General features: G+C 46.8%; 1 protein-coding gene across 6 annotated transcripts in view; it reads right to left on the minus strand.

Moving 5' to 3' along the window:
- Positions 1-6,978: 6,978 nt before the first annotated feature.
- CCNI (cyclin I) overlaps positions 6,979-24,619 on the minus strand; it is a 41,545-nt gene continuing 23,904 nt past the window's right edge. For 2 of the 6 annotated variants that reach the window (XM_067557068.1, XM_067557065.1), the window contains 5 exons: positions 16,611-16,745; positions 11,690-11,764; positions 11,374-11,514; positions 10,264-10,494; positions 6,979-8,654 (listed from right to left, as the gene is read on the minus strand). In XM_067557068.1, coding sequence (XP_067413169.1) covers positions 8,196-8,654; positions 10,264-10,494; positions 11,374-11,514; positions 11,690-11,764; positions 16,611-16,745 — 1,041 coding nt within the window. In that variant the 3' untranslated portion in view covers positions 6,979-8,195. Of the gene's footprint in view, positions 8,655-10,263; positions 10,495-11,373; positions 11,515-11,689; positions 11,765-16,610; positions 16,749-19,559; positions 19,707-24,619 lie in introns of those variants that run through there. The other 4 variants (XM_067557066.1, XM_067557064.1, XM_067557063.1 and 1 more) reach the window with 3 other exon arrangements.

Genomic DNA, 24,619 nt, shown 5'->3' on the forward strand with positions numbered 1-24,619 from the left:
CGGTGCTGGGAGTTCTGCTATGCTGACTGTCCTGTGGGTACAGCAGGGCAGGTCACATGGGCTGCCCAGGGCCTTGGCCACCCCACAGCTGCTCTGGGAGCCCTCGAGCCAGAGACCCTGCTGCAGGCTGAGAAGCAGCTAACACCCTACGGCTCTTCACAGGTGCAATCTGACTCCATTGTCTGAGCCCCTGAGTCAGGGTGATGTGACAGGAAGCATGGAAGAGCAGGGGCTCTTGGCCAGCAGCTAAACCTCTCTGTTCATCAGAAACTGCGTGTTAACCTCCCCGCAGCCACTGCGAGACAAGCTGTCAGCCTTGAGTCCGATCCTGCAATCTGCCCTTAGATGACTGGGCCCGTTCCCACCCCGCTCCCGGGTGAGAAGGGTGCAGGCCCGTAGGTATGTCTATACCATAATCAGAGGCAGAGTTGTAGCTCAGGTGGTCAGACCTACATGAGCATTAATCTAGCTAGCACGCGAAGAGCAGCAGTGATGCTGCAGTGGGCCCAGGGTCTGGGCAATCTTGTATAGCCCACGCCGCTGCAGCTTTACTACTCTTGCTGGCTGCGCTAGCTCAAGCAATATGTGCGTGGGTTTGCCTACCTGCATTGCAAGCACGCTTGCCAATAGCCATCCCCGACCCTAGACTAAGATGGCACAAGCAGTGAGCGGAAAGGCACATGAAGCTGCTTTTGCAGCAGCTGCTGCTCACCTGTGGCTGAAGTTGCTGTTACGCACTGTGTTGAATTAGTTTAGGGCGTGCAAGCAGCAGCTTAGTTTGGATTGGAGTGACTGTTGTTAGCAGGGGGAACTGGTGCGCTGCTTCTTTAACCATCATTATATGGCGTCTCGGCTAGTTTTACGACGCCAAATGCTTCAGGCTACAAAGGTGGTAGTGCCTTGGAGATGTCTCAAGAATAAAAAGGCCCGCTGCTCTCTAGGCCAGGGTGGTGCAGCAGGACTGCCAAGGGCTACAGCGGAGGCTGGAGTTGACCATGCGGGTGGAGGGGGAACAGATGAGGCTGTCCAGAATGCCAGGCCCAGCTGCTTCTTCGAGTAGCGTCCCCATGAGTGCGCCACTGCAAGTGTGTCTGCAATCCTTGTGCTGCTGATGGGCGAACTTAGGTAACAGTGTCGGTTGTGCCCACACAGACTCATCGAGTTGGCAAGGGCCGCAGGAGGTCATCTAGTCCAACCCCCTGCTCAGAGCAGGACTAACCTCAGCTAAATGTGCAGTCTCTCATGCGCCACGAGGCTAGCCAGCACACGCGGGCTAACCATGCTGGGGTCCATCTCTATTGCACAGTCATAATAGGAGCCCCGAAGTAGAGGGGAGGAAGGGGTTTGGGGGGAATGGCGCACTCGAATCTCAAGGGCCACATATCTCAAAGGAGGACAGCCTCCTGGTTGTTTCACTGAATCAGGGCTATAGCCGTTAAACTCTTGCACCAAAGAATAGGGAGCCGCGCTCAGCGCAAGAAAGAAAGGCAGTTTAATTCAGGGTGTAATAGCTAACACATCAAAGGTAGGAACCCAGCCCTGTGTGTAGCTATTGGAGGCTCAGTAGGGCGCCATTTCCCTGCAGGTTAGACGAACATAGTTCTCTATGGTCGTCAGACTACCTGTGCCATACTTGCCCTGCCCAATAGGCACAGACGTGGTTTCCAGATGCAAACCGTAGCAAGGGCAGCACGCGATATCTGACCACTACATTTAATACAGCCTGCCATAGTGTTAACATTAATTGTCTGGCACGCGTATGCCTGGTTTCAAATACTGACACGTCTAGGCTCCATCACCCAAGAGCAGAAATAACTGAGGCGACACGATTTTGTAAGGCAAACTTATCAGTGAATTTTTACTTAAATCAGCAGCACTTTTCAACAGGCTCACAAAATTTTGGGGCAGTGCCAATGTAGCCAAGCAGAGCATAGAGCCCATGGCCTCAAGTCTTACCTGACATAAGGGTGATTTTTATTTAGATTTGATGCACCAATGTTCAAGTGATTAAATAGAATATGTCAACACAGTGTGTTGCCCCCCCCCAAAAATAGTGCAGTGAAAGGAACAATTCTAGGGTGACACCCAAGGTAAAATACACTTGTCCAGTCTATGTTTGGGCTGGGACTTTCACAGGTGTGTAGGCGAGTTAAGTGCCCAAGTCCCAGTGCCTTCTCTAACAGCCGCAGGTGCCTCCAAAAGTGTCAGTTGGTCAAGCCAAAATGTCCAAAACTGGGTGACTAAAGTTTGGGTGCTGAGCTAGGCACCTGCATTATGCCCTGGAGTTTCAAAACGTGATGGCAACCCCCCCATGCCCCCCCCTTTTCCCATTGATGCCTGACCGGGACTGCTAGGTACGCTGCACCTTTGAAAAACCAGGCCACGTGAGGTGAGCAGCTTTGCTATTAGCTTATTTATTGCATGTTTTGATCAGCAGCGTGCAACGCGCTTCACAAAGGAGCACAATATCATCAGCCCTAGTGTACAGCTGGGGAAACTGAGGCACAGAGCAAGGCAGTGACTTGCCAGGGTCACCCAGCAGGCCAGTGGCAGCGCTGGGAATAGTGTACCTCTCACCACAAGGCCACAATAGCTGTAAGCGCCCACTTTTGAAAACCATGGCCATAAAACATACAGCCTGGAAAAGCCTGACTCATATTGCAGTATAATGACGGAAGGACTCACCAGGGTTCAAAGAACAACAAGGTTACTTACCAGTAACTGTTGTTCTTCGAGATGTGTTGCTCATATCCAGTCCACACCCACCCTCCGTCCCCACTGTCGGAGTCGGCAAAAAGAAGGGACTGAGGGCCGGCAGCGGCCTATGTACCACGGCATGAGTGCGGCATTCCAGGGGGCGCCTGAGCTGACCCTACGGGGCTTGCTAAGAGAAAAAAGTTCCGGGAATCTGTGCACGGGGCACGCACACACCTATATTGGAATGGATATGAGCAATCACTCAAAGAGAGAATGAGCACTGCTTATTACCACTAGTCTCACACACAAGGCAACAGAGTTGTTGGCAGATGCCCACAGGAGATGAGTCTGTAACTATGCCTACACTTATGATGGCATGTAGAGGTCAGACATGACCTGCTCCCCTCCCGCACAGGTGTAAAGAGCACTGTTAAGTTACTAAGGGTACGCCAGCCCCCCCCAGGCTAGCTCCGCTCATCATCTGACCACCCCCCCACCTCGAAATGCATCATTGACCTCTGTATGCCCCCCAGTACCACCAGCTCTGCTCTCTGTGCTCTTGTTTGACCCCCCCCTCCCCACCTCTAAACTGATAACTGTGACCGCTTTTTTGAGCCCAACTGCCTGTAGATCCGGGCTCTGTGAATTTGTGTGACCTCTCGACTTCAAAATTGACTTCTGCAGGATCCCGTACTACCTCCAGCATTGTGCTGCATGACGGCTTGAGACCACCTCCCCCCCTCCAAATGTATCCTTAGTACTTAGCCATGACCGCCCCTCCCCTCAGTACTTCTGGTCCTGCTCTCTATGACTCGAAATTGTGCCGTATTGGCCGCTGCATGCCCCCCTTCACTACCTCCAGCCTTGCTCTGTGTGACCTGGTATGACGCCTCAGCTTTGCACGTGAGCCTCATTGACTTTTCATTAATCACGCCCAGCTTCACCCTTGAGCTTTTAACCTCTGCCTCCAAAATGATTCTCATTGACCGCTGCATGACACCCAGTTGGTACCATCAACCCTGCGCTTTGTGACACTGTGTGCCTGCCTCCCCCCCCCCCCCAGCCCACTGCTTCCACCCACAGGAATAAATCTCAAGTCTTGGGAGGAGACTGATGTGGCTAAGAAATTGAGAGAAAGAATCTGAGTGAAATGGCCGCCAAAGGCTGTATCCACAAATGTGCGGATATAGAATCTGCTCCCCTTCAGCATCTTGGGAAGATGCGCGATACTTTTGGCCTCATATTTAAGTGCCAGCCTGAGGCCTGTGAGTATAGTCTTGTTTCTCTCCAGCAGCTTGCTTTGCAGGCCTCAACAAGCTGCATCGGATGGTTCTCTAAACCACTACATCCAGCCAGCTAGGGGCTTAGCTACGCTAGCCAGCTTTAGAAACGCACCCAGTGTGGCCACACCACCAGCACTAACAATGCTGGGCACATTCATGTTGACTGGACCCAGCCTTCTGATCTCTGTCCCAAGAGTAGCAAGATGCAGCGCCTGTGGCTGGCAGGATGGGGTGGGCGATCATCACATTGCTAAAAAATGTGACCCTTTCCAAGGGCTACTCAAGAAACGTGTGTAGAAAAAGGATGCTGTTGAAGCAGTTTTTAACTAATTCCTCCCATCCCCACTGAGCCCAATACCCCCCACCCCACCAGCTGCAACGGCAAGTCTGTTTCCTTGTTGAATTTCACCCCAACCACTGTGCACTGGTTTGTTAGAGCCATGCTCCTCATGCGTGCATGGCTGCTGTTATTGATGTGGAGCAAGTAAAGGGGCAGGAAGCAACACACTAAAGCATTTGTTTGGCAGTACGTACAGATTCACAGCTTAGCCTTGCCCCCCTTGACCATGGCCCTTTAACTACTATACAGAATTGTCCCACAGCTTTTCCCTTCAGAGCTAGACCATCGACACCGGCCCAGCGCAATGGGCCCCGAATTTACTCACAGCCACACGTGCAATCCTAGAGAGACATCCGCTTTAGAAACAAGGGCTGGTCTCATCTAAAGTAGTATGACCTGGGCCCTTGTGAAGCTCTCACTGCACCTGCAAGTGAGAATTTCAACAACTTGAAATGCTCAACAGAAAATGCCAAATAAAAATAAAAAGCCACCACAGCTGCTCCTTAAGGGATGAACTGGGCCTGTTTAACTCCTGGGAGACGGAGTGAGGTTACTGTGTCAAACAAGCACACGTACGGGCACATCCCAGGATGTATCATTCTCCTTCGAGTGCTTGCTCATGTCCATTCCATTGTAGGTGTGTGCATGCCTCCGTGCACGGCTACCGGAACTTTTTCCCCTTTAGCAGTACCTGTAGGGCTGGCTCCGGTGCCCCTTGGAGCCCCGCACACATGCCGCAGTCTATGAGGCTCGGCTAGCCCTCCACCGCCCTCCGTTCCTTCTTTCTGCTGGCAGTGCTATGACTTGCATCTTAAGTGTTCTCAATCCCTTTTGTTCTCCTTAATCATTTGTCTTAGTTAAGTAGATTAGGTTAATAGTGGTAGTTAGTCACATAGGATAGTCCCGGCTGGGACTTTACCTGGAGTGGGGCATGCCCCTGTCACAGGGTTTCAACCCTTGTGCCTCCTGTGGGCCTTTCCACTGAGCAATCCCCATGGTAGTTGCCTAAAGTGTCTGGGGAAGCTCATTGTAAGGCCAAATGCAAGATTTGTAAGGCTTTCAGACCTGGGACCCCAAAAGACAGAGATCCGCTGGAAAGCCTTACTAATGGAGGCAGCACTCAGACTGGCCTCCTAACCAACCCGTTTACCTCGGTATCGAGCGTGGCATCGCTGCAGAGCGCACCATTGGCACCGGCCCTGCCTCGGCACCAGACTTCTTCCTCTCCATCGAGGAAGAAACAGAGAAAGCAGCGTGCAGAGCGAGGCCGCTCCCCCGCACTGTCCAAGAAAGCAGGGTCGAGCATGGGGCTGCACTGAGATCTGAGAGTGGAGACTCGCTCACCATCACTGGAGCCTATGTCTCCAACCAGAGCGCCACCCGACTCCTGGGAGCGGGAGGGTGTCTCTGCACCTGCCAGTGCCGTCAACACCAAAGGCGTTTCATGTGGCACAGGCCTTGTTAGCCTTGCCCATGCCGCCCCCGGCCCGGCCTGGCCTCCACCCAGACAGAAGTGGCCGGTGTTGGAAGCATGCGTTGGGACCCGCTGGTTGGCTCAGGTGATCCCCGGAGCCTGGGGGACAATCTCCAACAACCCGGTCGCCTCGAGTGGAAAGGTTGACAGCACCACTCCCCGAGAAGTCGCTCCGGGTCATGGTCGCCGGAGCACCCCACATCAGGGGGGCACGGAGCGAGGTCGCCCTCCCAGCACCGGGCGAAGCTCGTTCCAGGAGACGGCATTCGTCTGGGTCGCGTGCAAGAGGCCGCTCCCCAGAAGGAAGTCAACACCACGCCCACTCCCTGGCACCGAGTTCTCCTGCACCAGCGAAAGCTAGCAGCTTTCCTGAAGCCACAGCACGAGGCTGCTACTTGTAGGGTCCCCGGGTTGCGGCCTAGAGTCAAGAGTGGGACCAGCCCCCCACCTACTCCTTACCAGCAATTCTCTGAGAGCCAGAGACAGGACTGGGACCCAGCAGGGAGCGGCCATCTTAGAGAGGTTGTATTACCCTCCCCCACAACTAGAGGGTGGAAGAACACCAAGGGGTGAATCAGTTCCCTGATCTACTGTTAGAAGGAAGCGCTGGACCCACCGAGGTAGAGGAAGAGTTTTGTCAGCGTCCAGAAGGAGGGCACAAGTTCCAAAGCAGCTGAGAAGTCTAGGAGAGTGAGGATGGACTAGAGACCTTGAGATGTGGCCCAGGAGTAGGTTATTAGAAACCTTGTTTCCAATGGAGGAAGGGGAATCCAGATTGGCAAATTCCAGGATGGAGCTGGTACAGCAAAACTTGAGTCAATAGCTGCAAACAGCAGATGGTAGTTAGAGAGGCAGATGTGGTTGGGAGATATATATTTGATAATGGAATAGACAGGATTGCATTTGTATTTGGAGTGAAAGGAGCCAGAGGGTGGGAGGTTAAGGAGAAACAAGAGAGGGTCTGAGCAGTAAGGATGAAGGAGGAATGGATAGAATACGATCCAGGTAGCACGTGGCTTCAGTGCACATTCTGGATCCTCAGCAGCTCTGAAAAAAATCAGGATTACTGTGTAGGAAAACATAGGCTCTCTCTTCTCTCCGTGGCAGTGGCTTAGTAGCTTTGCTGCAGCCCTAGTACAACCTTTGCCCAGGGCAAAAAGCAAAAGCAAAAAACAACTCACAAATTAAAGGACAACTTTTTTTTTATTGCTACCAGAAGGCTTTCATCAGTACAATGGCTCTGAACACCATACTTTCTTCAGGGCTGCGGAGAGAGCTAAAGATCCAGGACAGGTCATTCTGAGAAACAGAGGTATAACAGTTAAAAAGACAAGCTTTTAAAGGTTTTTTTGTTTTTTTTTTAAACTTTCAGTTACAAGTTACATAAACACAACACTTGGGATATTTTGTGGCTTATAATTACAAGGTGTCCCAAAACTCAGAATTACAGAACTGCCCCATCACCTAAATAAGTAGCATTGATCTCATGCTAAATTTACAAACATATGAATCACAATCAATTGGAGAATTTATGGTTTGCATTTGACACACACATTAAATCTTTTGTGAGCATCTACAAGAGAACCAACTGACTACAAAATTCTTTGTGTGGATGTGAAAAAACAGTATTTTGGTTAAATTGACCTAATCAATCCACTGACTGCTTTCACTTTTTAAAATTAAAAACACAATCACTTAGTTTTTAGACATCACGATGACACAAAAACAGTCTCCCTCTCTCTACCTTAATACTTTTCTATAGCACGTTCACGCTGTTTTGGCTTTTTAAACACCACAGGTTTTTTTCCAAATCTTTCATTTAAAGCCAATTTTAAATATTCTCACATAAAATCACCAAAGTGCTAATGAAATGAAGAATTGTTGATTGTAAAGGAAAAAAAAAAATCTGTCATGAAGATCAGAATACAGACCATCACGCGTAAGACTTGCAGAGTGTTAAAGGAACCGTAAGTAGGAAGAGAGCAAGGAGAAAAAGGAAATCAGAAAGGTGAAAGACATGGAATGGCTGGAAAACCTGGAACAATTTTGCACAATCAATGTGAGCTCTTGGACATGGAAGACGGATTACATACACTGTAGCATAAAAAACAGTGGAACCAACGACACTAGAAAGAAAAAAAATTTGCTACTTTTTTTGTTTTTTTGGGTCTTTTATACATTTTTTAATACTTTTTTGTGTTTTTAAGTGCTTAAATAATAGTTGAACTATAATTAGCCACACAAGGGGGAAAAAAAATCTTCAAAAAGGTTTTTTTTTGGCTCTCTTCGGTTCAGCCTGATGAGATACAGCTTCTTTCCCAACCCCCTCCCACAAACATCATTGCCTGATTTTGCATGGTTTAAAAAGCAGCTTTACTCTGAATGCTTGTGTAGGCGGTAGCTACATAACAGAGACCGGCTGTAAAGGTGGACAAGGGGAACCGTTGCCCTCTTGCCTCGACACATCAGCGCCACAGACCGACCCCACATTTTCTAGAGCCACCCCCTCTGGCGCACTGTCTTCATTGTAGAGGCGCTTGATTCCATCGTAGAAGTCATCCACTTCCATCTCTTCCACTTTGCGCTTGGCGGAGGCTTGTTTGCACCCCATGGGAGCTGGCAGACGCTGGTAGAACACGGCTGTACCTTTGACTGGCACTTCTGGTCTGCTGTTGTCCTTTGAGGATTCTGGGCCTGGGACAGAGGAGGGGTTGAATTTGAACGCTCCTCTGTTACAGGTCACCAGGGTATGCTTGAGGGGACTGTAGACATATACAGAATTGGGCGGCAGAGTAGACTGCAGAGTGGAAAGGTGATGTGCCACAAGCTCTCGACAGTGGATCAGCTGGGAGCTGTCCATCTAGATTGAGGAAAAAGAGAGAGGCATTGCAAAAAAAGGACAGTCACTGCTAAAAACAGAGGGCTATAAATCACTGCAATTCTGGTTCTCTACACATGTCCATTTTCCACATACCTAGCTGCTTCTTCTTTATGTGCTGAATGTGGGGAAGCAATCAGTTTAGGGGAAAAATTATTCTGCTTAAAGACCAAGATTTTTCAAAGCTGCCCAAGAGATTTAGATGCCAGGTTCCCATTTCAATTCATGGGAATTGGGTGTCCAAATCCCCTAAGTGACTTTGCAAATGTCATCCAAATGTTTATCAATAGCCTGTGCGTTCCTATCTCTTAGATATCTGTCTGTATATAGCAGAAAAAACTAAAACCTTCCACAAAGCCTTCCTAGTGAAGACCATTAACAATATTTAAGTGTGCTGTAACTATTTTCATCTCCAGTGTGTCAAGGGAATATTTCATACATCCCCTTGTTACATTGGTGTGAAGGGGAGGGGGGGAGAAGAATTCCAAAGCAGTAATGATTGCATCCTTTTGGTTAGTTTAACCCCTTGTGGCCAGGCCAATGGGAGTTCCCTGCTGTACACAACTGTGATTTGTATGAATCGCCAAACAATGAAAGTATTTGCAAAGATGTAGCAAAGAATCAACCATTCAGGATGCGGCATGAGCATGTTTGCAAAACCTAAAAAACAATGCCTCCCCCCTGAACCAGAGAACAAACCAAAACTGTAAAAAATCCCAAACAAAACCTTGCATATAAAACTCAGAGGCTGTGACTGACAGTTCTAGAGGCCTGATCCACACCACCGTGCTCATACAGCAAATGCTATTTTCAATCCTATTTCAGATATAGATCCAGTGCCCCCACTGGTGGAAGATGGCATAGCTCCACTGAAGTTGACAGTTACACCGGCTGTCCCATAAAGTCAGCTCAACCAAAGTCTAGGCTTACTTCCACTTTCGAATCTGTGGGCTCACTTCTACTCTCAACCTATTTGACACTAGTGAAAATCCCTGGACTTCAACGGGGATATTCTTGACATATACCAGCATAAGCAAGAGAAGAATCAGCCTCAGTCTGTCACTTTGCCACACAGATATACCTTTAAAGGTACATGTATCATCTTGTAACTTGCTTATTACTTGACTCAGCTTTTACTGGATGGGTGGGTGGGTCACGCTCACTGCGGCAACAACTACTATGCTGGTGTCAAAGACTTCCTGGAGCCTAGGGACACAAATCAACTCGAATGAACAAGAAGTAGGTCTATGTTCATCTTCAGTAAGGTGGGGAGAGACGGTGGCCAAGAGACATGAAGAGGGAGGAAAAACTGCCTGTCCTGCTGAATTTCAGCCTATTCAGCTCTCGTCATTGGTCGGATGGTTCACTTCACTTCCTGGCCTACAACTAACCCAGGTGATTCTCTCAATTGCCGGCTGCCAGAGAAACAGTCACGAAAAGGGAGGTTTCATAACCACAGCTGGGCATTTAGCACAGACCATCAGCGTCTCCTCCTCCTCCTTTCAGTGGTTGTCCCAGAAATGTAGGACCCTCTTCCCCCACATAATGCCAATTAGCTGGGACATCCCAAAGACCTCAGCACGGCCCTCACCCGCGCCTTCTGGAGCAGTTCAATGATGAGAGCGAGCCAATCAGGAATCAGCTTCTCCAGTTCCAGACTGACGATGGCCAAGGCCAACATGGAGCCCTTGAACTGCAGCAGCTGGTAACAGGCCATACAGTGCAGCAACTGCTTGGTGAGAATAGCCACATGCTGAGATGGGTTCATCTTGGGCAGGACGGTCAGTAGCTGAGGCCTGGTTGACACAGCGACTGCATGGAACTGAGGAGAAAGAGATGCAAACCAGAAGATGTGTTACTGACAAAGTTTAACACGCGGCTGCATAACACACGCAATGGCATGGACACCCGGAGTTCAATGACTCCAGGCCATCTGTTCATGTGCCTTTGAAATAAAACAGCCTGCTTGAATCCCAAGAGCCACATATGGTGTGAGATCCTCCACACACAGGGATCTCCCATCCCATGCTCTGCTGAACCCCTGTCAGGCACTGTCCCCCACTGCCGGCAGCACTCTGAGGGGTTGAGATCCAGGAGGATCTAGGTTCAGATGGAGCCCGGGGATGCACATCGTCCCCTTGTTGGCCCTCTGGAGATTCTCAGCTGTGTAAGGGGTGGGGGAGCAGGACACAGAACTGGACAGGACCTCCTGGGTCAGCAAGTCCAGTCTCATGCTACCACAGGCAAACCCATCAGATAATCCTGTTCATAAACGTATCAAGTTCCATTTTAAAACCAGTTAGACATTGTTTGCCCCCACTACTACTATGGGGAGGCTGTTTCAGGACCTCACTCTTCTGATTGCCAGGCTGAATTTATACACGGTCAGTTTATATCTTCAGGCAGCCTGATTTTTAGAGGTCGGGTGCTCACCACATTCTGAAAATCAGGCACCTTTAAGGTGTCTCAAAAAATCACTAGTCATTTTTGAAAGTTTTTGCCTAGATTTTTGTGTTTTTGTTTAGGCCACGTATATGAACAAATGGCCAAATCCTACAGTCCTTCCCTACCCCAGCAGTAGGGATTTTTGCCTGAGTAAAATCTGAGTAAGTCCCTCAAGCTTTGGCGCATACTCACATTAATACCAATGAAACAAACGAACAAGGATGAGCACTGGAAAATAACGTAATTAGCAACATACAATATGAAGGAAATCCAGTGGCGTAGCCATGTGAAGATCCCAGTGCAGTTTATCCAGAATAATCTTCTCCATTCTGCGAATTTCAGCTGGAGAACAGCCACAAAAGCTGTCTCTGGCCAACACCTTCAGTACTGGAATCCTCTGCAGAAAGAGATGTTTAAAAAAACAAAAGAAAAGAAAAGCAAGAATAATGAACAGTCATAAAAGCCGTTTCTTTCCTGTCCTGGCAAGTGGCAACCCCCTTGGCGCAAGTGACTTAAGAATTAGAGGCGTGTATAATTTAAGGTAGCTGCTAGGCCTTTAAAGAAAACATTACCTCATCTTCCTCAATGGTCTTGGCAGCAAGGAAGAAGCAGCTGATTGCAATACAATTCAAGTACTTTGGACGGGCCTAAGAAAAAAAAAGAAAAATCAGAGTGAGTACAATGCAGTAACTGATCTGTGACCATTGGGTTCTAACTCCATTACCCCGTGATCTCAGGATGCCAAAACAGGGCAGACAGGATCAATGGGTTGACCTCCAACTACACTGCTACTGTTGTGAGCAACAGAAAGCAAAAATCCATACTCCATTATGTGAGGCATGAGAGAGGTCAGTCAGCCCCATCATCATAATTGGCCTCCAGTGATGCACGTCACTGGAGAGGAATAGGAGCTTGATTTTAGTGGGAGCAGCAGTACTAGGAAGAAGAAGAACAGAAGGCTGGATCCTCAACTGGCATAAATCAGCACAGCCCCACCTGCTTCAATGGAGCCAGGCCCATTTCCACCAGCTGGGGACCAGGCCTGGAGAACAACCTGGCTTAGACGTGACGCACAGAAGAAGAGAGAGCTGAAGTGCTGATACTGTATAAAACACTGAGAGAATTGTGTTTTACTGCAGCAGTGCTGCCATGAGGGTCCCCCAAGGGCAGCTGAGCCCTTTCTGGTGAAATGTTTTAAGCAAGCAAGCAGCGGCGTGCTGGGGCACAGGGAGCGGAGGTTACTCTAGCAGGTGACCAAATAGCAAGTGTGAAAAATTGGTACCGGGGGCGGGGAGGGGGGAAGGTAATAGTTGCCTACATAAAAGACAAAGCCCCAATATCGGGACAGTCCCTGATTATACCAGGACATCTGGTCACTCTAAGAGAACTCGAAGAACCCTTGTTACGGGCCTCAATTCTGCAAAAGCACTTAAGCACGTGCTTAACTTTAGGCACACAGATAATCAATTGAAATCAACAGAACTCCAGTGTGTGCTTGAAGTCTGGACTTTGGCTTTGAAGTAGTTGTGGAGGGTCTATCCTTGTTTCAGCATCTCCGGGTACCGCTGAGAGTAAGGGTGAATCTGCGGTTTGTTCGACATGCCCATACAAGGAGATAAGGCGGGGTGGAGTAGAAGTACTCACAGCAGGAGACAGCACAGAAGGAAGGAGCAGCCTCCATGGGGTTGCCAGGGGGAGTGGGAGCAGTCTTGATTTAGCCCCTGCCCCACACAGCAGAGCTGAGCTGGCACAGAGGGGGTCGTAATCGGCACAAGGTAAAGGGCTGCCACCAATCATTTTCCCTTGGTGCAAGTGGGGAAAAGCGAGGCAGCAGACAGAGGCTCCCAGAGTTCCCTGCTCTGCTCCAGCGACATCATAACTACATGCTACCTGTAGGCAGGGCCCTGGGTAACTCTCCCCGAGACCTCAGCGAGTAACCCCTAAATCCACAGCATCATTCCACACATTGTACAGCACCCACTATCACCTGACACGACTTGAATCCGTTACACTAGCGTACGCCACCAGGACGGAGATAAAATCTATTCGTTTCTACGACAAACTTAGGTCCCTTTTGTGGCAGGCAGGCAAATCCTTTCCAATTAATATTAACTTACTAAAATGGAGAGAAGAACCCAAAGCTTTTATTCCCCATCAGACAGCCATTCCTGCATGAGACCAACATCTAATCTCCCCGAAGACCTTCTTAACAACTGCCATCTTCAAAAGGAAGCTGGGTTCTAGTCCCAGGATGTCTAGAGATATGCTACGAGACTGTGGCGAAATCACTTAGGGGCACTGACTTCAACTGGCTTTGGATCAGGCCAACAATAACTCATGCCTCAGTTTCCCCATCTGTATAATAGGGACAATATTTCCTTGCATTACAGAGGTGTGGAGAGGCTTAAATAAAGTTGTGAAGTGCTTTGATATCTTTGAATGGAAGGAGATGGAGAAGGGCACAATGGAACAAGATGAAAGGATTCTGGGATTTGTGAAAAACAGTAACTTTTATTTCATAAAAACTTTCCCAAGAATCTGGAAGCTGCCCGAGTAGCACAAAGTGTTATAGGGTAGGGCTAAAGATAGCTCACTGCATGTAGAGAATGGAAAAGGAGGCTTTGAAGACAGCTTGTAGGAGAGTTTCAATGTGTACTGAAAAAATATTTTAATAGAAATTGTCCCTCTCTCTCGCCCCCTTGCCCCATAGACATCCTCTGGGCTCTAAACTAAAGCAGATCATCAGTGCCCTTTTGAGAGAAAGTATTAAAATCCAGTCACACTGCTCTGGCTCCCACACCACACTCTCTGTGCTCTCTATTTATTGGCACACAGTTAAACGAAGGCTGTAATTCTGTTCAGGGATTAATTGTTTAGCGCTGGTATGTGACTGAACAAGAGCATGGCTGGGCAATAGGATAGCATAGTATGAACTATTTCAAGGCACATTCATATTCAAGGAAAGCTATTCTCTGTCTTTGTATAAAAATCCCAGGCTGTGGACAAGATTCTCCTCTCATGCTAGTTTTAGTAAATCGGGAGTAACCCCAAGTCAATGGAGTTACCCTGTTGTAAATCCGGTTTAAGTGCAAGAAGAATAAGGACGAGTTTATTTGCAGTGGGGAGAGAAAAAGGACACATTTGAATGAACAGTGCTATATCTGGGAAAAGACAAAAACAAAAAAACAAAAGCCAATGTTCACTGAAACTCCTCTCCAAACTGCTTTCAGTGTTTTCTATTTTCAGCATTCCTTGAAGTACAGAATGGAGTTTCTTTTAGTCCTAGTCTATGCCACTTCATTTCTCAGTAGCAGCCTCTATAGAGCAGTCTGAGCCTTTGACTGCTACAGAAATATTGAAACCACAACCATTTCTTAGGGGTATTAGCTATTTAGGAGCTTCAGTAATATGTTTATCTATCTATTCAATGTTTGACTCAATCACTGAGGTATCACAATGGTTAGATAACGATTTCTTTAAAACAAATTTTTTTCAGTGTCTTGTAGTTTATGCACGATCAATATTTCACCATAGTGAAGACTTAGATCCCATTTGCACTCTAGTGTGGCAAACTATGTTAAGGATGTAACCGCAGGGGTAGAAATATGGAGTAGAATATACTGGATAACTCTATTTTAACAATGTTTATAATGGGATTAAACTCACAAACAGAGGAGACTGGACATGTACTGAGAACTGAGTTTAACAGAGCAAACAGAATTAAGGATTACATTAGCCAAAGGCAAGACAAGCCAGATTCCAGAACTCAAGGCCCTTATTCTCCATTGCCCTGCACCTTGTACAGTCACTTCCAGTGGTGCAGAGCAGCTGCAAAGCGCTACCATTCTGATTCGATGGCATTTTAGACCCACTTTGCATTTACTCGGCACAGCTGTGAATGACTGCACCAGGCACAGAACAGCACAAAATCAGGGCCCATGAGTCATAGCACCACGTATGCCTCAAAGGCTGATTTTTAAAATATTTTAATGAGTTTTGTGGAATTTTATTCCTTAAACTCGTGTGTCCACCCTCCTCTTATGGGCACGCTCACATCTCCACTCCACCTGACAATATAGCAGGACTGCTGGGCCTGCCACTCTTCCCTTCACGGCCTTCACTGAGAATCTCGTGGATTTCTTTTTATAGTTATTTATACTACTGCAGCACCTTGGAGCCCTAGTCATGGGCCATGACCTCACTGTATTAGGTGTCGTCTTTTGCCCTACCCTCTTCACATAGCCTTCCCCCTAGACTCACCCCTTGAGGCATGGCTCATTGATTTCAATGGGCTTTGGATCAGGCTCCTGGTGTTGAAAGCCTCCACACTTCCCTCCCTGCCTCCTACCTGCATCACCCTGCTTCTGAAGCCCTCTCCTCCATACCACTAGCCTGGCACCAGCCATCCCAAACATTCTGCTACCACCTCCTACTCTAGGAATTATGCTGGGGAGATTCTCTGGCCTGTGTTATATAAAAGGTCAGCAGAGATGATCACAATGGTGCCTCGGAATCTATGAATCCTGTTTGTTGCCATGCTTCTCACTAAGCCACTGCCATCCCAGCATTCCTCCATTCTTAGCCCCTTGGCAACAGCAATTCCAGGTGGTACAAACTCACACCTACCCAGTGTCTCCATTAAATGTTATGGAAAATAAAGATAACAGAACACAGACCCTCCGTGTCATTCCACGGGACAGATGAGTATGGAAAGGGCTTACCAGGAAGGCAGGTGCATTTCAGGGTCTATTTAGTTTAAGACAAATTGCAATGTGCTTTTTGGTATTTTTTAAGTCAGAGGCGGCATTAAGATTTCTACTGAGATCCTCTTTTTCCCACCTGCAGGGGGCAATATTTGGATACAAATTGGAAGACAAATGCCTAGGTGAGCCTAATTCAACATTCAAACAAGGTTAACAGAGGCAGCAAGAATATGGACAGCTTCTAAAGAGGTGGAGTGATTCTCCTCTTTTCAGTTAAACTAGTGAGCTGCAGCATGTCAATGGAATCCGGCAGAACAGCAAAGAGAGAAAATATTTCTGACATTGATAAGAACTGGGCCAGACCCTCAGCTGAGGAAAGCTGACAGATCTACACTGTAGTCAATGGAACTGTGTTGATTTACATCTGTCCCATTATCTAAAAAAATGAAACTGGTCCAGAAAACAATATATTATTATTTGTATTACTATAGCATACCTAGTCATAGACCAGGACCCCACTGTGCTCTAATGATAACAGGAGGTTTCCACAGACCCTGCTGCATGGTTCAGGCATAGTTGGGAGTGATATGCTAAAGACACTAATCAGGTTCAGCATCTGAAATCTAAGGCATCCTACAGGTAAGGGAATGATGGTGTGTGTAAATTGCAAGTACATTCTTTCATACATCGAGCCTGCTTGGATTTGGCCCAGCAGCAAGGAGAATTATTTCAAAAGCCATGAGCTGGTGGTATAAATCCACTGGAGGATACAAATCCTTAAATTATTTACCTTTACTGTGGCTAAAAACCGGTCCAAGAGACTGACAGCCAGGACAAGTGTTTCTGGATAAAGATGGAACTGGTACTTGAGTTTGGCCAGCCATTGAATCACCTCATCCCGCTGCGCTGGAGAAATGGCTACATCCTGCTGGGAAAAAAAAATAAACAAACTGCACATACACCCAGAATCTGAATGCTGAGTGAGTTGAGAGAAGGCAAAATATTAACATATGCAGAAACAATGCCCTGTGTGGATGTTTGCGGAGGAGTTGGAGAGTGGAATGCTTTTCACACAGCCTGAAGCCACTCTCCACTGCTGCTATTAGTGGTCATATTGACATCCCCTGACCTGGTTTGTGGGTGTGCCCATGTCATTAGAAGTTAGCAGACTTAAGCTGCAGCATGTCTGCAAAAATGTAGGATAAACATTTAGACTGTGGCCCCAGAACACTGCTAGCTAAACGTATGTGTGTGAAAATGGAGACCCTTCAATCAGTTAGTGTTATTGCTGAAAGGGCTACATTAAGTGATGCATTTTTTTTAATGTAATAAATTTTGTTAAATATGAAACCAGCACTATCCAAGTGATGATGCAATTCAACAAATAGGAAATCTATTCCTTAAGGTAACCACGGGCCACATCCTGTATAGTACTGAGCTCCCTCTGAATCAAGGGCATTCAGCAACTTGCAGGATCAAGCACTACAGCCCCTATCCAAGCCGATCTATGAGAGACACCTACGCCTGCAGTGACCCCCCTCAATTACTATAAGGATTCACCCACCAAGAACTTAGAATTCAGACCTATTTAACTTCCAAGAGCTTGTTCCCACCGCCAACCATCAGCTCTGTACCACCTTGTTTGGTGGGGCTTGTGTTTTAATGTGTCTAGGGAACAGCCTTTTATGATCTATCTAAACAGTAATACTTCCTCTATCCTAGTTTAAGCTTAAACAGAGAAAGCCCAAACAGAACAAATACAACCTTCTGCAGGTCACTGAAGTATGATTTGGAAGCCCAAGACACATTGTACCTCACACAGTAAAAGGGAAGACAAAGCATGCGCCCATGAAATTTAATGAAGTTCTACTAGCTTGCGGAGAACACAGTCACAACCTGATTTCCCAAAAACCTCATATATCTAAAAGGAGGCTGTGTCCACTGATACGTATTTATTTCCCATTATCTGAAATAATTTGATCTCCTCCTTTTCAGTTGGATAATAGAGGTCTGACTGAACTGAAAAAGAACAATTATCATTCAGCCTCATTGGAAGTGTCTCAGGATAGCTAGAATAACCATGTAACATAGTTGTATTGTTGTTGCAACAATGGTTCCCTCCTGGCCTCATTTTAAGATACGCTCTGGAGAGTTGCCATGCTGCTTCATTCTTTGCTGGCAAGAGGGGTGAATGTTATGATCAAGCTGGTCTTTTCCATCTCTGATTACTATGACCCTAGTATTTCACACCCTACAGTAACTCAGCGACTGCAGGATTTGGTAACATGTCAGGTGTAGTTATCTCACTGGAAAAAAAATGTTATAAAGGGCATTTTTAAGGCTTAGATTCATTTAGAGAGGGAGATTTACTTGCTAACAATTTACAGAGCTGTTTGGATAAAAATACTCTATTAACAGACCAATTCCTTGCCATTCCTGATCATGGGAATTCTGAAAAACCTGAAATACTCTATGCCTCTTGGCTGCAGGGGTGAAGCACCAACCCCTTGCGTATCAGCCATCTCCAGTTCATTATGTTCACGATGCAAGGCGAGCTCTACCACAGTGGTAACCGGTAGATCCCTAGTGTTCTCCAGACTGCCAGTTAAATGAAGGCTTAGGTAAATATATGGCCGCAAGTCCAAGGTAAAACAATCCACTCCTGTAATATTTAGTCTAATATACATTGCTCTGATCAACATTCTGAATCATCTGGCAGATGTCCTAAGAATCAGTGCAACCTGATGTTTGCCCTAACCACAGCAGGTGTTGTAAGGTACACGCATGCTGCTTCTTTCCTCCCCACCATCCTCAATCCACTTCTTCATATTAAAACCCAGCAATAGCGGGGCCTGATTTCCAGAGGCACTGAATACTCACAGATCCCATTTGTCTGAGGCCCTGAGCCCAGGGTGAGAGGGGCAGCTGGGCAGACATTCACATATCAGTTTGTGCAAGAGACTACAAGCAGTATGTGGACTTCTGGAGGGCATCAGCAGTGTGGCCTCCTACTTGCAGTACTGAACCTCCTTGTCCAAGTTCACCCTCCCAGAGGTGATTCAGGGGTTGCACTCCTGCATATGAAATCCCTGTCACTAGAGGTTTTTAAGATCAGGTTAGACAAACATGGTGGGAATGGTCTAGGTTTACTTGGTTCTGCCTCCGCGCAGGGGAAGGAACCTTCTGCCCTCTTCTGCCCCTTCTGCTGAACGCCCCTTCCAGCCCTACATTTCTATGATTCTATAGTCCCAGTGGTCTGGATAACAGATCCCCCACTTAATTGTGGGGTGGGTTTTTATTCCCCCACCTACCCAAGACACAAAGAGAATCATCAGCAGATCACGGCTGAGCTTTGCATTAAGTGAGGGGTCCATGAGGAAGGGAGGGTTATCATCAACATGAGGGAGGTTGCAACAGAGCGCAGGAGTGCTGAGACCCAGCCCAAAGTCTCTTTCCCTAACCCACCTGGACTCCTGGAACCAGCAGCCCCACAACGTCTCAATATCCCTTGTTGGTCAGGTTTTCTGCACTTTCGGGTGAGAGTTTCAAAGAGCAACAAAGGGAGTTAGGCACCTGATTGCCTCTGAAAACCTGTCTCTGGAAAAAGCCTGCCTTTGCAAGTTCGGGCCACGCTAGAGCACTCTGCAGCACTCCTGCCCTAACCACCAACCAATGAAAAACTGTACGGCACATGGGTGGAGGGAAAAAACTCAGCACTCCTAACTTCCCAGGTACTCACCCAATTGCCTTCAAGCCTGACTCCAGTTTTCTTAAAGATCTCTCTAATCCATACCAAACAAGCCCACTCTGAACACAACTGACTAAGCCACAGGAACGAGGCACGCACACAACTTCTGCTCGCAGCACACATAGGACGAGGTTTTTTCGGTTTTGGTTTTAAATTCAACATATACTTGCTGAACTCGAAAACACCAAAACAGATTTCAAACAACCAAACTCTGCCCACGAATGGAAAATTTCAGCCTCACAAGAGCTTGCCGGCTAAAGTCACGAGCAACTGAAAATGAGGGTTTATGGCAGAAGTTACATTTCAACCTTAACTACAGTAATCATTGGCACGACCATTAAAACATTCTGTTCTGCTTGCACTCCAAGCCTCATTTTCCTCTCCTGAAATATTTACAGTTGCTCTGCATAGCATTTCGAGGCATGTGACTGTTCCCACTTCAACTCTGGTGATTTTAACCTGCCGGGCGAGAAGGGAGAGCAGCAATCAGGTGTGTTTTTTCTACCATGAAGGTGTCCTTGAGAGCCCTGCAGCCCTCACGCTGCTGCTAATGTGGTTTCAAAATGTGGAATCAGATGCTGGCTGCCAAGGCACTGTGGCAAAGGGAGCTAACAGCTTGCACAAACAAGACGCCATGCTACGCTGAGTTGTTGTGGGCTGCTTTCCTTTTCAGCAGAAGCAGGAAGGAGAAAGGAGAAAACAAATTTAAAAAAAAATAAAAACACACACCATTGAAGCGATAATGGTAATTTAGATCTCTATTCCAGTAGTCAACAAGACCTCTGAAAGCGATTAATGCATTCAATAGCATGCTGCCTATTCCATATATATTTCCTGTTTAAAAAACAGTAAGATAATTTAATAGAGCAAAGCATGTACAAAGGACCAGCCTTATAATGAAACCTTCTGCCTGAGGCCTGGTGTACGCAGTTTTTGTACCGTGCTAATTAACTATTTTCACTTAGAGGAGTGATGATTTTTTAATTTTTTTACTGAAACAGTTAAATCGGTACATCCCCTAGAGGGGCTTTAGTTATACTGGTGTAAAGATGCTTTCTACGGGTATAGTTTATTAAATTTATGGGAATAATCTATACTAATATACCATTTATACCGGTAAAACTGTGTTGATCCCGGGGCTCTACTAATTTATCTATACCAATTTCAAAAGGATATAGTTAAAATGGTATAAAAACTGTATTTAGACCAGCCCTTTTGATACATCCCCCATATATCGCGGCTGGAATCAGCAACAGTGCAGCACCTCCACTAGAAGTCAAATCTTCAGAAGAACTCAGCTCAAATTCAAAATTCAGTTAATCTGCCCAGCCCAACTGCTGACAGGGTCAGATCTCGCTGAGCCACTAAAAGCCAAAACCACGTCTGAGACTTCTCTGCAGAGGTAGTTGCAGTGCTGACAAAAACCATGCAACTTATTTTTAAAATTCACTTAGCTTCTCAAAGACTGTTTTAAATTGCTGTGAATGGATCTTTAGGTTTTAAATGCGTGTTTTTCAAAGCACTGCTGGCTAAAACAGTTATTGGCTTTGAGACATTGCCTATGTTTTACAAATGTTTAAGAAAACAGAGCGAGGCGTGATGGTGCAGTTAAGGCAAAGGACTGGGTTCAATGCTTGGCTCTGCCACAGCTTTTAGGTGTAACACTGGTAAGTCATCTGCTTAACTTTACACATGTGCCCAAGTCTCATTGAAGTCAAGTGATCCTTAATTTGTCAATCTCCTTAACATATGTAAAGTTAAGTACATGCTTAAGTGTTTTGCAGAATATTTTTTCTGTCTCCCACTCGGTCTTGTTTTTTAGGCCCCGATCCTACAACAACTTTGCATGAGCTTTACAATGAACCCAAAAGGGCCACTCACTGGCAGTGGTGTACTGTGGGTTTCCGGCGCCCACGGGCCAAGCCTGCATTTGTGCCCCCCCCCCCCCCCCCACACACACAGATGCACAGAGCAGGAGGGGTCCCAGCACCACCCCGCAGCTGCCTGGGGAGTGGGGGAGGTCTGTACCTGCAGGGGGGAGAGGCATGAGGCTTGGGGGGGCTGCAAATGCAGGCTTGGCTCCGCCACTCCCCTCCCCACACTCACCCACTGCGCAGCACCCGCCTCTCCTGCTCCAGCCCCGCAGCCCGACACCGGCTCGGATGGGGCAGCCACACCACCGGCCTGGGGTGGGATGGCTGGGCTGGCCCTTCACGACACGTAGGGCAGCTGCCCCTCAACCTCCTGCGCCCCCCTCCTGTTGTGAAGGGCCAGCCCAGCATCCCACTTACCCGCTGCTCCACCCGTGGCCTGGGGGAGGTGGCCACCAGCCTGGTCCTTCACAACGTTCAGAAGGTGGGGGCGCTGGAGGGGCCGGCACCTCCCATCCACTGCATGTCGTGAAGAGCTGGCGACCGAGGGCCTACCCCCTCACTGCCTTCTTGGTATGCCACTTCTTACTAGGCATAAATTGAAACACAAGTTTAAGTCTTTGCAAGATCTTTGCGGTTGGAAATATTTCTTATTAGGTGTATGTACAGCATCTAGCATAAGTGGGGCGCCGATCTCAGTTGAGATCTTCGGGCCCTACTGTAATACAAGCAAAACATGCTAATAACAGTACCTTTTAAAAAATAAATCTGTCTTTTGGAGAGGCAGTAAATATATTAATTTCTATAACATTATATCATTTTAACCAGTGCCATTAGGCTGTAAGGGTGAAATCCTGGCCTCACTGAAATCAATAGCAATATTCCTGTTGACTGGGGTCAGAATTTCACTCACTCTGGAAATGCCAGTTGTCATGTAATTTATTTAGTAACTCTGCTGGAAAAAAAAAAAAAAAAAAAAAAAATGAAGAGTTTTGGTAGTGGTGGGGTAGGGAACAGAACGATTACATGGGGAGAAAAACGGGGGAACAGCATGTTAATACTGGATGTTACAATAAGGAACATATATCACATTGTTACTGTGACAATGAGATTGTACACCAAATAAAAATATTATAACTAAGCCTACTTCTAAACAACACCTAAAGATGAAAAGTGACAGAGTTCTCAACAGAATGAATTCCACTAGCCTTTTATCTGGTGCTATTTTTTATTAGAACAAAGCAAATTATACAAAGGGAGACATAACCACAACCAGGTTTGGACAGCACTGTCGACTTAAAGGGTTCCAAGCAGCTTAAAGGCTTAGTTTGAAAATGCAGTATCTGGGCAAATCCGGATGTTAAGCTCCAAATGTGAAACCAAACACACTTTAAAAACTTGACCTCTAATCACTGCTGGAATATTAACCCAGTTCTGTCAGCAGGAGTTTTGCCAGCGGCTCCAATGGCAACAGACCTGGGCCCTACACAGGCAAAAGGAGAGACGAAAAATAAATACTGCTGAAAATAAAACAGCAGTGTTGCTTTCTGCAGTGTTTCCTCTTGCGGTGTACAAGGGGGGAGGAAGGGGAGGTTCTTGCACCCATTGCTGACAGGAGGCATGCCCTGGCAGTTTAACTGCTCAGAAGGAGGTACCTACCCTGCTGATCTGTGACTCCAACTCTGTACAACCAGGCAGGGTCTCATCAGCCCCCTCACATTCCCCAGCAGTACAAATCAGTGGTCTCCCTTGCAGCTAGGTCCCTAACGGAGCAGGCAGTGGGAAGTCACTTGCCTGTACAGTAACTTGGAGTCCATGTGTCTATCTGCCTCTGTGGGCCAAACACACAGCAGCTTTGTGACACTTCCCCGAACCATCCCCTAAGCTATAGGTCTCTGGCCACATCCCTTCCCAAAGCTGGGTCCATATGATGTGATGGGGGAAGAGGACACTTCCCTCAGCTGGGATTCTGCCTCTCAGCACCTCATGCTGAGAAGAGGACTTCTGACAGACCTCAGAGAGGCAGGCCCAGGCCCAGTCTTCAACTGGATAGGAAGCTGTGAAGAGACAAATTCAGTCTTAAAATATTAGAAAGTGAAAGAGCTGGACTTTGTGGACACTTTCTTCTTAAACCTCCAGAATGGGGAGATGTTATTAGATGGAACGTTTTTCGTTTTGTGAAGTATTTTTGGGAGTCAAAAAAAGAAGTGCGCTCAATACGGGAAGGCCATGCTGGGAGAAACATTTCCGATTCCAAAATTTGAAGAAGTTTTATTTCCTCATTTCTCATTCACCTCCATTCAAAGGTTAAAAGTGGCCTGCAGAGGAAAGCAAACAGGGTTTGGGCTTTTTTTTTTTTTTTTTGAAAATGTGATTTTAAAAATTCACCTTTTTCCCCTTTCTGCCTGATATTTTTACATTTGAAATTCAGGTCAGGTCTCTCGTTTTCCCCTGGAGACTCCAGACACCAGGTGTAGGACATCACAGCCACTAAAGAAATGAAACCTGAGCAACTGAGAAGGAGGGATTTTTAGTCAAAATGTTTAAAACTCTACAGTTAAACCTGCTAACAAACACCAAAAACAGTTGAGAGGAAAGATCTCCTTTTCAGAGGTTCAACACTCTCTCCCCTTCAACTAAGAGCAAAGAAAGCACCCATTCCAGCACTCAGGTTCTCCACTCGTACCTTGGAAATAGTAGCACTTTCCTATCTCCCAAAAATCACGTGAGGATAAATATATTGTGAGGTGCTCAGGTACTATGGGAATGGGTGTATATGTGTATTGAAAATAGACAAAGGAACAAAAGAAATCCAACAAGTCTAACTCCTTCCCCAACAATAGATCACCTTTAATAGAACTTGTGCTCTAAAATTTGAATTTTGGAATAAACAGGAGAATTTAGGTTTAATATATAAGCCCACAAATTCAAGAAATAGCAGTGTCCCACATAGTCAATGGTAACTTTGCCCCTCATATGCAGATGCGGTATCTAATCTCTTCTCTCATAAAGCTAGAACAAACAGAATATCTCCAGGCAATATGGAAAAGACTCTCAGGTGACTTTCATATGAAGCAGCGGCTGCTGGGGGAAAATGCTTTTAGACACATGCACAAAATAAGTACTGTATTGCTTAAAAAGAAAAATCCAGCTTCAGAAAAGCCATGTGTGAAAATGATT

Source organism: Emydura macquarii, unplaced genomic scaffold (assembly GCF_026122565.2).
Source record: "Emydura macquarii macquarii isolate MOO-44397 ecotype Brisbane River unplaced genomic scaffold, CSIRO-AGI_Emac_v2 contig_1790, whole genome shotgun sequence".
NCBI classification, from domain to species: domain Eukaryota; kingdom Metazoa; phylum Chordata; order Testudines; family Chelidae; genus Emydura; species Emydura macquarii.